Below are 14,137 nucleotides of genomic sequence, written 5' to 3' on the forward strand. Positions count from 1 at the left end.
TAGGGGGTTTCAAAGTATTCTTATTCAGAGACATCTTCTTCAAGTATTGGGGGTGAACGTATGGGTGGTGACGAACCAGTTCCATCAACTTTGAATCATCTATGAAGGTACACACCTCAAAATTCGTATGTATAAACTATAAATTCGTTACAGCTGCGCGACTGAAGCGACTGGAGCCGTCGCAACTGGGCTGCTCCGTGAGCAGTTAAGTCGCTTCAGTCGCGCAGCTGTAACGAATTTATAGTTTATACATACGAATTTTGAGGTGTGTACCTTCATAGATGATTCAATCCTACGACTGTTACGACTCTAGTCTAGGCTGAAAAAATTGACTGCTTTAATGCAAAGTAAATGCAACCGTTTCCTATCGAGCGTCTACAGCCGTGCGACTGAAGCGACTGGAGCCGTCGCAACTGGGCTGCTCCGTGAGCAGTTCAGTCGCGCGGCTGTAGACGCTCGATAGGAAACGGTTGCATTTACTTTGCATTAAAGCAGTCAATTTTGTCAGCCTAGACTAGAGTCGTAACAGTCGTAGGATAAGAAATGGACCTTAAGGCTATACAGGGGTAGTGAAAAGTCCTGGGATGGCTTAATATTTTTTTAACCGTTAAAGATGGAGCTACAGTATACAAGTTGGTACACTGTTACTGGGCATCAAACACTATTTTACTACAACTTCAATGAGCCGCTGCCACTTAAGGGGGATGCCCACAAGGAGTCGGGAAAAAATTTAAATAGAAGCATAGGTACATCAAATTAAAACTCTTTATTAGTAGAATACAATGCCTGTTCGTTTTTTATCAGTATGATAAAAATAGTTGTGTTTTTTGGTACTTAATCATTTTTCCCAAACTTGATAAAACTAAACTTCTTTGATTTGTCTTGGGTATGATGATGAATGGAGTGTTCTACTGAAATCGATCACCACTAATCCTTATCATCTTTTATATGTATTTACCGTCTTGAGAGTAAACAGTGTAAGTGTAAATATATTATTACATTTCAAGTATTATTTTACGTAGTATTATTTTTTTGTACTTTCAGATATAAGATTCAACCGTAATTACATCTACATTTAAACTATCTTTTACAATAAGATATTTCAAGCACACTTAAAAAAGTAAATTGACTTGGTTAATTTTGGGTTCATATCGGTTTTATGTTCTTAAATTTTAAATCCTTTGTTCTAACCTGTGAATGTTTAATTTTAAACATTGGAACACGTGCAAGTCAGAAACTCTAAAGATGTTAACATGTTTGACGAGTTTTGATTCTTTAAAATAAAGACATACACCTTTGCTTAGTATTTACTACAATGTGACTTAATACTTTTTCTCGTAACTAACCAACAATATTTATTTGTTATTTTGAAAAGATTTTATTTTATATTCCAATTCCAGGGTAAGACCGGCACCACGTCGATTCTGCGAGGTACCACTGTTCCAAGGCTTGTAGCTACCAAGAATGCTCAAGGACGAACGTTGTTTACTGTTCAGACAACTCCGTTTGCCACTATGCCAAAAGTAAGTATAGAGACTAAGTTAATTAGTGTTGTTGAATGGATGTGTAACAGCTTAAATAATTTGTTGGTAATTATTTTGAAGTATCAAGATGATTTGAAGGACATATTTGGCACCAGGTTTTTTTTCTACCTTTGTGTAAAGTTGGTTTTGTAGTTTTTTTCATCAAATAAAATCTTTATTAATCATTAAATATAAATAACACGTGTTACAATAGATTTTGTCAAATCTTTAGCTGGGAGCCACACAGAACTTACTGTATCATGATGTCAACCGCTGTAATTTTGCAGACGACACCACAGCGCCTGGTAATAGACAACAGAACAACCAATCCTGTGAAGGTGGCCAAACCTGAGCTGCCTGACTCTCATCTAGTCACTATAGATAACCTGTCCCTCAGTACCACACAAGCCAACATACAGAAGATGGCCAAACAAGTAGGCACAGTTACAGTAAGTATTTCATTACTAGCTCTTCCAACTTTTGTTTAAGGGTTTGCTCTTAATTACTAAGTTTATAGGTTTTCCTTCAGCATAAGTCAGGCTAGGCCTAACCCTAGAACCAGCCACACTCAAATTTCTTCCCTGGAGTGCTCAGGAGTCGAGAAAAATTCAGGGGTCAATCCGAAGTTGCTCACGACATTGACTGATCGATTTATTGAATTTAATCCAAGGCTCAGAGCTCTAGAAGCGCTCAGGAAGCCCTGCAGACGCTCAGTTGGAGCTATATAATCCCCCACCTTCGTTTAAGTGTTATGGGAAATTTTGCCTAACTTTCCGGTCAGACTATTTAGGGCAGACGAGTGTTCTATCTCAGTCAATTTGATAAAACTACTCGTACTAAACATTAAACTATTTGGCTAAGAACGTTTGTAAATAATCTAAAAAAGAATATAATATAAAAATTCCTACAGAGTCTAATTAATATATGTAAACAAAGCACGGGCGGTCCTAGACATATATTTTGGGGTGGGGGCCTGGGGGGCATGGAATACCCCCCAGCAACGGAGGGGGGTCCGGAGGTTCCCCCCCCGGGGAAAAATTTGGAAATAACGTGCTAAAATGAGTGGTTTTGAAGCTATTTTGAGGGCCTAGTTTAATGTGTTAAGCTTCCCAGTTTATTTAAAGGTCAAAGAAATGTCTAAAAATAAACTTGTATAATGTCATGTTTTTGCATTATTGAGACTTGGGGTTTTAATATCAAAGGAATACCGCAACATTACAACACATTCAAGCATTATTGATTTACGAAAACACCCTTTCAACTCATGGTTGATGTATTTTCCTTCCACCATGCTTTCAACTGGTGCCAATGTGCATGCTAAACGGAAAATGTCCAAAATCAGACCAAGATTTCGAACCAGAGAACTCATATTATCTAAGAAGTGTTTAAGAACTTGGACCCAAAATGACTGCATTATACCTGCCCAGTAAGCAACAGTTAACCTACACAAAGTACACTACCCAACTAACGTTGCCGTCGGCGTCCCGTCACTGGTACCGCCTGGAGAATTGGTTCTCAGTGTTCTCATTTTTTCTACGCCAGTGCCAGTGACATTTTACAAGGGGTCAACGTGAGAATAAAGTTTTTGTGCAACGATTTTGTGGTTGCTGGGAATTAAATCTGCCCCTTCCACATGTAAGTCTGAGACACTACCATTTTGTTGTTGTTTTATGGCTAGCAACACGTCAATTGGGTCGTGGTATTCTTAAAAATGATATCAGGTGCTCTAAATATGAATACTATTTAATATTGAAAGTTTTGAAATTTGCTACGGTAATCATTGAATTACATTACTGTAATTACAAATTCCTAACGCTCAACTCAGATAAACTAATATTCAACTACCTTTCTAACTTTGACTATTGATACAACTTCTTTTCTTTATCGAATACCCAAACCTAATTCAAGTTTTCAATCATCTAGGTTAAAATGAATGATAACATTAAATACCGAAAAATTAAATAAGAAGAAGAATGCGGCTGAACGTCGAATGTCAGCATCGGACACTGCCGTTGCTGTATATGGCTGAAAGTGTCCGTCGTCTGCCGATCTTCCCTACTTTTCATAACGTACAAAAAAAAAAAACAGTCAGACTCGAACGTTGAGTTTTAGGTTAGAGTTTGTAATTAGTCCTTTCATTCGCCACAAGTGTAAAGACTACAATGAATTTCAATTTGACAGAACGATTTGCAATAAATATTATTAAAGTTCCCCTGGTATAATAGTTTATATATATAAAAAATATTTTGGGGGGTCATGACCCCCCTGACCTCCCCACCCTGGGACCGCCCTTGAAACAAAGAATCCAGGGTGATGCGGTTAGTATAAATTTATTCGTGACTGAACAAATCCCAAGACTTGATTCTACAGCATCGCCCACCAATGACGGGGTTCAGGCAAGTCTCGGGGTATTAAAACGACGAGGAAAAAACCAGAATCGATCCAAATGGTGAAACAAAATGATAAATTTAATAAACAAACGAGGGCTGTTGTAATTTTGAGCCAATTAAATTAAACCAAGCCAACGTACGGCCACCGCATTGTTAGTAGGCCTACACAAAAACCTGTTGCAGCTGTGATGCAATCCCATGGTCACGTGTAAGCCTGACCATCTGTTTACAGCCACCGCTAGTCACTGGCAGGCAGGAACTGGTGGGTATGAAGCAAGTCGGCTTATTATTAAACCAGCAGTCCAAGTTATTAAAGTCCAAGTTATTAAAATGTAGATATTTAAAATCAAATTTGGAAACGAGAACCCGAATGTTAAACAAAAATTAAACGTAAGTCGTGGTAATGTGATTAACTAATATATAGCTAACCTTTCAGTAAACGAATTAATGATGATCGTGCGAGTGTAGATAACGGACGAGTGTAACAAACGACGAAGGGACGAAGTTCCTTCAAATACGGCGTACAAAGAAATAATCTGTCTTTAAGTAAAATCTCTTATTCCAGTCCAGTGGAGGCTTACACACTCTAGCGACAAACTTAGGTACTACTAAACAACAGCTGATTGAAAAATCACTTTTTGAGCCGGTCTAGTTTTCGTCTGTCATCTGACAACAAACACCAGTGTTGAGGTTATTTTATATAGTCGTCGGCGTTAAATATTTGTATAATCGGTCGGTTTAACTTTATTTGATCAATTGGAGTGATATTATTAATAAATATGTCGTTTGAGTGTGTGTATATACTTCACTGTGTTTAAAACTAGGCCTACGTTCTTTGGCCCATAACCCAAGCTATGGCCAACACGTAGGCCTAAGAGTAGAATATTGTGGATGAAAAACGGATAAGTTCTGGTGTTCGTTTACAGGGTGTCCCGCGACCAGGAAAAGCGGGAACTGTACGGGAATACTATATTATTATGACGCCATGAACTATGTGGGAATGTTACGAAAATTCTGTAATTATGGCAGTGATGTGCGGAATTTTTTCTGGGATAAATTTTTTTATTTTAAATATTCAACAATTATCGAGCGTTAAACATAACACTTGTAAAGTTTTTCTCTCACAGGCAACAGTTGTATTTTCAACCCTCCTTCATTTTCCGACGTGCGCATGTTGAAAAGTGTCACTTTAGGCCCTAGTGATGAAATGTAGCTGACTTTTGTATGGCTTATATATTATTTTTATGTTGGTATTATTAATAATTAACACTATTCATTATGTTTTGTACAATATGAATAAAGGATGATTTTATTTGATATACTAATTAACAATTACTAAACCAACATTGATTTTCTGGTCAGCTAAATGGTTATAGTGTTCGATTTCAAATCTGATAATTGCTGGTTTTGTCCGGAGCAAGATCGATTAAGTACCCAGATGTAATTTGTCCTTGGGCTATAAGTTAAAAATTCATGATGCTTTCTAATAACAAATTAATAACATTGTAAAGTATAAGGACCACAATTTGAACTGTTTTATGTAAAGAAATAGCCATCAACAGTATGTTTTGAATGATAGTTTGATAAGATTCAATGATGCAGCTGTGTTTTTAGAAATGGACCTAGATATTTTGAAACACCATTTAATTTTCCAATCTTTGTAATTTTTTAAATATAGAATTTTTGGATACTAAGTATAACTGTTTTGTTTCAGTCCTTCTCTTATGAACCTGACAAGAAGAAAGCTACTCTAAGGTTCGAAAAAGTCCAAGAGGCAAAAGAGTTCCATAACAAGTTCAACCGTAAAATGGTTGATCTCTCGAGAATTATGGTCACAGTAGTACCAGAGTAATGGGGCTCTGGCTAGGCTTAAAGTAATAGCGAGAGGTTACTGAATATATATGTGGAACTAAGTACTAAAATAGTAAAAATAACTCTTCACGAATAAGCTCATTGTGGGGTTTGTTATGCAGTTTTATAATGTTGGGGGTGTGCATAGTTGTGTTTTAATAGTAGGCCTACTAGAGGATATAGTTTGATTATATTTATAAGATTAGCTGGTAAGGAAAATAGTAAGGCAAGATATTTGTAGACTGATTATAATTGAAGGAGTCAAATTGCTTGCAAGATAATGAATGTAACAATTGAAGATTACAATGTCTCAACATGAGAAAGATTATGAAGCCTAAAAGAGATAGTTTAACCATTATAAATGAAAACAGAAGAAAATGTCACTTTTTCATTCTGTTGTGAGATCTGACAGGACAACTTCTGAATTGAGTAGGGGGTCGTACCTGTCAGAAAATGGACTAACGAGAATTCTTGTCTACAACATCCAATATCAGTAAGGTCGTGCATTTAATGACATGAACCAACAATTCCGGTCCACAACACATCAGGATGGTCGTGCATGTCAGGACATGAACCAACGATTCCTGTCCACAACACATCAGGATGGTCGTGCATGCCAGGACATGAACCAACGATTCCTGTCCACAACACATCAGGATGGTCGTGCATGTCAGGACATAAACCAACGATTTCTGTTCACAACACATCAGGATGGTCGTGCATGCCGGGATATGAACCAACGATTCCTGTCCACAACACATCAGGATGGTCGTGCATGCCAGGACATGAACCAACGATTCCTGTCCACAACACATCAGGATGGTCGTGCATGTCAGGACATGAACCAACAATTTCTATCCACAACACATCAGGATGGTCGTGCATGTCAGGATATGAACCAACAATTTCTGTCCACAACACATCAGGATGGTCGTGCATGTCAGGACATGAACCAACAAGAATTATTGTCACAACATCCAACTTCAGGAGAGTTCCAGAATCTTAAAATTCAAGAGAACCCCTTACTGGAGTGTCATCTCTTTCGATTGGACGTATTAAGTTTGTATTGTAAAACTCATAATTGTCTCTTCACTACCTTAAGCATCTTATTGTCGCAAGTATTCGTAAGTTTGAATAAACTTTCCCACCATGATCAGTTAGACAGAACTTAATTGGACAGTGAGTTTTTTTATATTAATCTCTAATTGTAAAAACACATCTGAATCGTTTCAAGTTTAAAATACAGCTTTATTTAGGTTACTGCTTGTTGTTTGTCCAAAAATGTGTATGTAGATGTATTATAGTGTTCAATTGTATTACTCATACCAATTGATTTTGGTAATTATAATAATTGTATGTAATAAGAACATGAATGTTTAGATCACTTTATATAGTATTGTTTGTTGCATTATAATCAATGTGCATTTTGATTTTGCATAAGTATAAGTGATTGTAATCAGGCTAGGCTTTTAACTACACTGTAAACTTTTAATTCAGTTACACTTTGTTTTTACATTTATAAACCTGTTATGAAACTTGGTAAGATTATATTTGTATTTCATATTATATTTCTCTTTAATTATTAGTTTCGATCATCATCATAGGTTAAAACCAGATAATCAGTTAATTTGTATTAAGATTAAAATCAAATTCTGATATATATCATTTTAACTTTATAGTTATGACTATTTTTAAAATACAATTTTAAAATAATTTTTGTTTGTTATATGTAGTGTTTTAATGTGTTTGTTGTAATATGCAATAAAAATGTCTATGATAACAAATCCAAAGACAAATCAGTTATAAAATTTCATCATAGGTTAAAACCAGATAATCAGTTAATTTGTATTAAGATTAAAATCAAATTCTGATATATATCATTTTAACTTTATAGTTATGACTATTTTTAAAATACAATTTTAAAATATCGGCTATTTTTGTTTGTTATATGTAGTGTTTTAATGTGTTTGTTGTAATATGCAATAAAAATGTCTATGATAAAAAATCCAAAGACAAATCAGTTATAAAATTAGTTAACCTTCTCAATTAATCTGATGTGGCAGGGTCAAATCCTTTATTGAATTATGTTCCACATTCACTTTGGTGCAGATTATTGGAAGTCAATACATTTATTCTATAATAAAAATATATGGCAACAGATTCTACTTTAGGCCTACATTATTTAAATCTTAGCATGAGTCGAGTAAGGGGGAAAGTTGAGTAAACTTGTACATTGTCAAACACTTTGGTTAGTCCAGTAGAGTCCTGATAGTCCGAAATGGTTGGGACCGGACCCATTTCGGATTACAGAATAAAATACACAAAATTATGAAATACACAACGTTTAAGTTGGCCCATTGGCCTTACAACAAGTCTATCTCGCTCAGACGCTACACAATACTTTGACGAGGTACAGCTAACTGTCGTCACACGACAAAAACTTATGAGAACGGCTGATCAAAAATTTTTTTTTTAATCTTTTTCGGTTTTGGATTAAGCAGACTTTTGTATTACCAAAGTTCGGATTATCGGGATTCCAACTGTAAATTTAAAGATGGGGTGAGTCGGAAACAAGTTGGAAGAAATAGTCCTTCCAAACTTTTTCCTCTTTATTTGTTGTTCTCCTCTACACAGTTATTTTACAAGTGACTTGCGTTTTCAGTCTTATCTAATAATGAATCAATCAATCTGTGCTTAAAATCTTACACCATTAGTTTACAGTTGGCTCCATTAGTAAGGAGTAAGACCTGGGCCTTTTATCGTAATTTTGGAAGCACTTACAAAACTGTTTATGACATGGCAGTTCTAAAACGAAGCAAACAGAAGCCAAGTGTTCTCAATCAAGTTTACTCAATACTAAGGCTCCGCTCTATCTGCTAGTCACTCAACATTTTAATGTTTCATTCCTGTTTCCTTTTAGGTTTAGTAACTCTAATCAATTTTAATTTTTGTTTTACGGTATAAGAAATTGCTTATGTTTCTATCTTTTATCCATTAATTAAAAATCTTGATTAATCTTTTAAGAAATTAGTTTATTCTTTAGATTTGATGTTTTAAAAGCTCTATATACTAAGGGCTAGAATTATTTAAAAAGAAAATATGGGCATGGAGTGGAATGTTAAGTTTTGCTTTAGTTTTTGTTTACACTTTTAGATTGTTGTACTGTAGTTAACATAAAGTAGTCTGCCATCCAAAGAAGTTTTTTATTATGCTACTTAGTAGTTTTTACTGCAAAAATTTGAAAAACAGTTAAATATATAATAGTTTGGTTCCAGTTTTGCCTTAAGTGAACTAACAAGCAAACAGTGTAAAAGTGTAAATCATGGTCAATTCGGCCGTTTCGACAATGTTGAGGGGAGCCTTAATTATAAGTATGAAATCGATATACCTAATGTACTTTTTATAAGAACATTCGAGGCAACAAAAAAATCATGCTAGTTTTTTAAATTGTCCCTTGAAATGAGAGAATGACTTAAAATTTGCAATGTTAACCTTTTGACAGGTATTTTCTCACTGGTATCCTTAAGAAGGTTTTGAATAGACTAAGTTTTTAGTTTTGCTGTAATTTTACCAGTGCCGGATTTAGGGTACTTGCGGCCCTAGGCCAAATTACTTGAGCGGCCCTCCCCCTGTTGGTGGAAATTCCTTGGGATCGCGGAAGTAATCGTGAATATCTCCTATGCATCAAGGGGACATTATCATAGATGACATCATCCCGTGATCGTGGATGAAATTGTGGACAGCTCTCCTAAATCCAGTCAAAGCCATCATAGGTATCCGTAACCACGGAAAAATCATGAAAATCCCCCGTGGGCTGCAACAAAGGGACATCATCCTCAACACTTGCGACTGCGGCGAAATTGTGATCATATCCCGTGAGCTGTGACCTTGAGGACATCATAACCGTCACCCGCAATCACGGGCACAAAATCATCGAGTCGCGGAAAAGTCATTTTATAACATCTCCCGTAGACTCCGATCATAAGGACATCATCATTGTTACCCGCGGCCGTGCCGAAATCGTAAACATCCCTCTCGGGAAGCCATCACGGGGACATCCTCATTGACACCTCCAGCCGCGGCAAAATCGAGAATATCTTCCACGACTGTGGCAAAATCGTTAAAATCTCCCGCGGGCCGCAATCAAAGGTGACATCATCATCGACACTTGCAATTGCGGCAAAGTCGTGTTAAGATATTTCCTGAGAATTGTGATCATGAGGACATCATCACCCGCGGCTAAATGGTGAAGGTCTCCCGCGGGCCGTAATCACGGGGACATCATCACCGTAACCCATGGCCGCGGCAAAATCGTGAACATTTCCTTTGGTCCCCAATCATGGAGACGATCACCTGTGATCGCGGCAAACTAATGGTTAAAAAAATTTATTTCTTATCCTCTGCGGCCCCCTCTTGCTTGCGGCCCTAGTGCTAAATCCGGCACTGCATTTTACCATTGCCAATGGTTTAAATAATACACATCTCTTCAGCTGAATGAAAAAAGCAAATTTTTGTTAAAACTAGTCTTGTTTATAAATCTTCTTAGGATCCCACTGTCAATGATATTTTACCTACATTAGTTTCAAATCAGACGCATAATTTCTTCTTCAATTTTATTTTAACACCCCTAATGTAAGCACGAGTTAGCTACTAGCATTGACTAATAGTCAAAGCTACTAGTTACAGTATTTATAATTAAAAAGTATTTACTACAACCATGAAATATCTAGGACCAAAGGTACCTTGTTACCATGTTATAATAACTTTAGGAGTCTTCTTTAACAGAACAATAATCTTTTACAATCATTGTCATGAGTCATGGGAAAGATTTGTGAGTGATTGTTAGTGTTTATGTGAATTATATGTCGCTATAATTCTTTATATTAACACAAAGAAAAAAGAATCACCTGTTCATCTGCGTAGAATTGGTTTTTATTTTATTAGCGGAAATCATAAATTACTCCTATTTAAAAGAATTGTTATGCCCAAATTTGATGTTTTTTTTATAAAAAAAGTAAGACAGTAGCACAATCTTCCTCTAAACATTTTATAAACTAAATAAGAAATTGTATTTATTTTTAAAGTGAACTTGTTGGTTTGAATACTAAATGTTCAACATTGCATGGATGTACCTATGTCTTACTTCAGCTATATAAAGGACGTATCATTGGTGCCAAAATAGTTTAATTGGGGCTTTGCAGTTAGAAACAAAAACAGATCAAAGTAGAAAATTGTTGTTTGAAGGATTATTGGGAACATTTCCTACTGTTGATTTTTTTCTAATCAATACTCCTTTTAACTTACACTATCATCAACAATGAACTATAAACCTAGCCAAAACATTGTAAAACCTTCATAGTTAAAAACTTTTACCTCTTGAAAAGAATGATATTTATATACAAACAGTTATTCTATTAATCCTTAGCAGTCATTGTTTTAGCTTCCATTCACTTATAGGCTTATCATTTTGTGATTGGTTCCAACAGAATTGACCCCATGAACCGTGAAAATTCAATCTTAATAACGCAATAATAACTGAAAGGAGCATCGATGTCTCTGCCATCATTGATGGATTAGAACCTCCTATTACACTACCATGGTGGTAACGAAGAACACATAGGTAGTCTTAGATATAAACTGTATGGCTTACTCTATCACTATGGGAGCTCATTGTAGACTGTCAGTTTTTAAGAATTGTCTACCCTTTTTGTTTAAAGTTCATTTTTTGTGATTGTAAGTTTGCTTAAAGAATTATTGCAGATATGTGTAATCATTGAGTTTATACATAGCCACCTCTGAGAAGGCTATTGTTTATACCATAGTATGGTATAAACTCAATGGTATTTATCTATTCTGCTTCTCAGCACTGCTTATCTTTTTATGTTCGAGGTTTCTTTCTACCCTACCTGAATAAAGGATTGGATTCTAGAATTAATGTGAAACTTAAGTTTTACATATAAAATGTCAACAATAATCCTTTAAACAACTTTGATCTGTACAAATTACATGTAGACCTACATAGTGGAAAGTCAATTATCTTACAAATTCAGCATACATCAGGATGGTTTTATTGGTCCAAGTAATACCAAATTGATTTTTTCATAAGGTACGTTTCCATTTACACAATCCAAGAGAATCTATGCCTTGGGTTTGCTTCAACGGAAATTGGGCACTTTCTGTTGCATATCCCACAACATGTTTCTAGGGATTGGTTCATACAGAAACGTATCTTTTGGCATCCTCTCACAATGTAGGATATGTGTAGGATACAGTTGAAGCTTGGAGAATGACTTGGTTTTAATTTTTTTTCATCGACTGTATTTAAAATCATAAAAACAAAATTCTTACGTTAGCATGCTGAATGCTTTGCACCGGGAGGATTTCAAAAACAAGTAAATTTTGGGGAATTTTTGGATGATTGACTTTTTACAGAGCCATTTTTACACCACTTGTTCCTTATAGTAAAAGGTTGAATTATTCATCAAAATTCTAATCCTGACTTTAGCCAATAATTGAGACTAGGACTTTAACTGTTATTCTTATGCATGCTTGCGCTGTGGTACCATAATGACGTTACAAGGATTGGCTATAGTTTGTGATCTTAAACGCTGTTGTCCTGTTGAAGCAAATGATCCTGACCTGATAATGTTTGACAATAATTTCATAAAGCTAAGCATTGGATCAACTTCCTACTCTAGATGTGGGGTCGAAATTGTAGGATAAAAACAAGTGTCTGCTTAAACGGGTCAGAGAAGTAACTAATTAATTCGCTAACAGAAAAAATACCTCCAGGGTCAGACTATTGTAAGCTTCTTTTAAATTTCTACTAGAAACACAAAAGTCTGTTTAGATTTTAATTATCTTAGATTGCACATACTATATACATATGCATTACACATACAAATAGGGAAAGTAAATAAAAGAAACGTCTTATAACATTGGAGTGTCCAATAGAAATCGATCACCACTTACTATCTTTGATGTCTATTCACCGTCTTGTGAGTAAATATAAGCGTAAATACTAAATATATTTTTTAAGACGTTTCTTTTATTTACTTTCCGTAAATTTATAACACGTACAATGCTGATCAAGAAGTTATTTACATACAAATACATTAACTTGTCATACATAATGTTGGCTTCACATATTTTTCTAAAAATACTGTTGTGGGCTATTCTATTTTTTGTTTTTAATTGACACAAAATTAACATACGGTGGTGCAAAAGATTTATGAACGTTAACATGTTCTACAAAAACTGTCTACTAAGAATTGTAAATTCAAAAAAAGAAACTACTTGTCTAACATAGTGATCTATTTCTATAGTTTTATGTCAATTGGTTGATTTTCCCCTTCTTACATTATGCTGAAACAAAAACCTTACATACCTTAAAGGAGAAAATAGTATGAGTTACCTGAAATCCAATAACTTTGAGCCCTGCGATAGACTGACTAACTTCTCTTCCAGGTCCAGCCGTGATACATCAGATCATCATCGTATTCTGGTAAGTAAGGTTGGTATTCTTCAAATTCTCAATCCTTTTTTTGAAATATTTTTGGCAAGAAAAAAACTGATTTCGTATTATATATTTGCATTTAGAAATACAGTATTTTAATCTAAGCGAATGAAACAAAAGCATTTGTAGTCCTGATATTTATTTAGTGGCATCTACATTGGAGGTTAGAACAAATGCTTAGGACTTTTGTTGACAGCTGTTGTCAACAAAACTTTGTCAAACTCCATGAAAAAAGTTGTATACCATGCTTTGTCAACAGGTTTACTTTTTGGTTTATTATGTCTGAGTTTATAAGGTCGATCCACACTTCTGACTTTTCTCTGGATCGAACTGGCAGACTTCTGATTGCTCGGCGAGACCTTGAAAAACTGGGGATATGTTGGATTCTCTAAGAAAAGTGACTAAAATTTGTCAAATCTTATTCTGATAGTTCAAAGAGGGTCAAGGTGGGAGGCCACGTTGACCAACCCTCCCATACCAGCCAGGAAGGGTGTGGAAGACCCTAAATCGAATCAGGGTCGAGGTACCAAAATGCAAGACAAACATGCAGAAATTGGGTCTCTTACCAGACCAAGAAAACATCTCTTGTGCGTGTGGTGCTGATCTGTCCAGGCCAGACCAGTCTTGCACGTTAGATGATCTTTTACAAGCAAATGACAAAGCCATATCGGTAATTAATTTTTGGAAAAACTAAGTCTGATTTCCGGACATGGAAAGGAAGTACCTAAAGTAGTTCAAAGTTCAAAGAGTTGTTGGACAATGCTAACAACTCCTTTACACTGATGAAAATAAAACTCTTATTTGCGACCATTTCCCTTGTCATAGAATTCCGAATTTATAATTCGGAGGGCTGCTAA

The 14,137-nt window shown here is 35.5% G+C and overlaps 1 protein-coding gene across 1 annotated transcript in view; it reads left to right on the plus strand.

Moving 5' to 3' along the window:
* LOC128992888 (histone-lysine N-methyltransferase SETD1B-like) overlaps positions 1-5,782 on the plus strand; it is a 29,916-nt gene extending 24,134 nt beyond the window's left edge. The window contains exons 13-15 of the mRNA XM_054416633.1: positions 1,401-1,523; positions 1,811-1,972; positions 5,628-5,782. Of these exons, the coding sequence (XP_054272608.1) occupies positions 1,401-1,523; positions 1,811-1,972; positions 5,628-5,765 (423 nt within the window). The 3' untranslated portion in view covers positions 5,766-5,782. The remainder of the gene's footprint in view (positions 1-1,400; positions 1,524-1,810; positions 1,973-5,627) is intronic.
* Positions 5,783-14,137: the final 8,355 nt, after the last annotated feature.

This window comes from Macrosteles quadrilineatus, unplaced genomic scaffold (genome assembly GCF_028750875.1).
Source record: "Macrosteles quadrilineatus isolate MER2022 unplaced genomic scaffold, UCM_ALF_1.0 Scaffold_4__1_contigs__length_99947679, whole genome shotgun sequence".
NCBI classification, from domain to species: Eukaryota; Metazoa; Arthropoda; class Insecta; order Hemiptera; family Cicadellidae; genus Macrosteles; species Macrosteles quadrilineatus.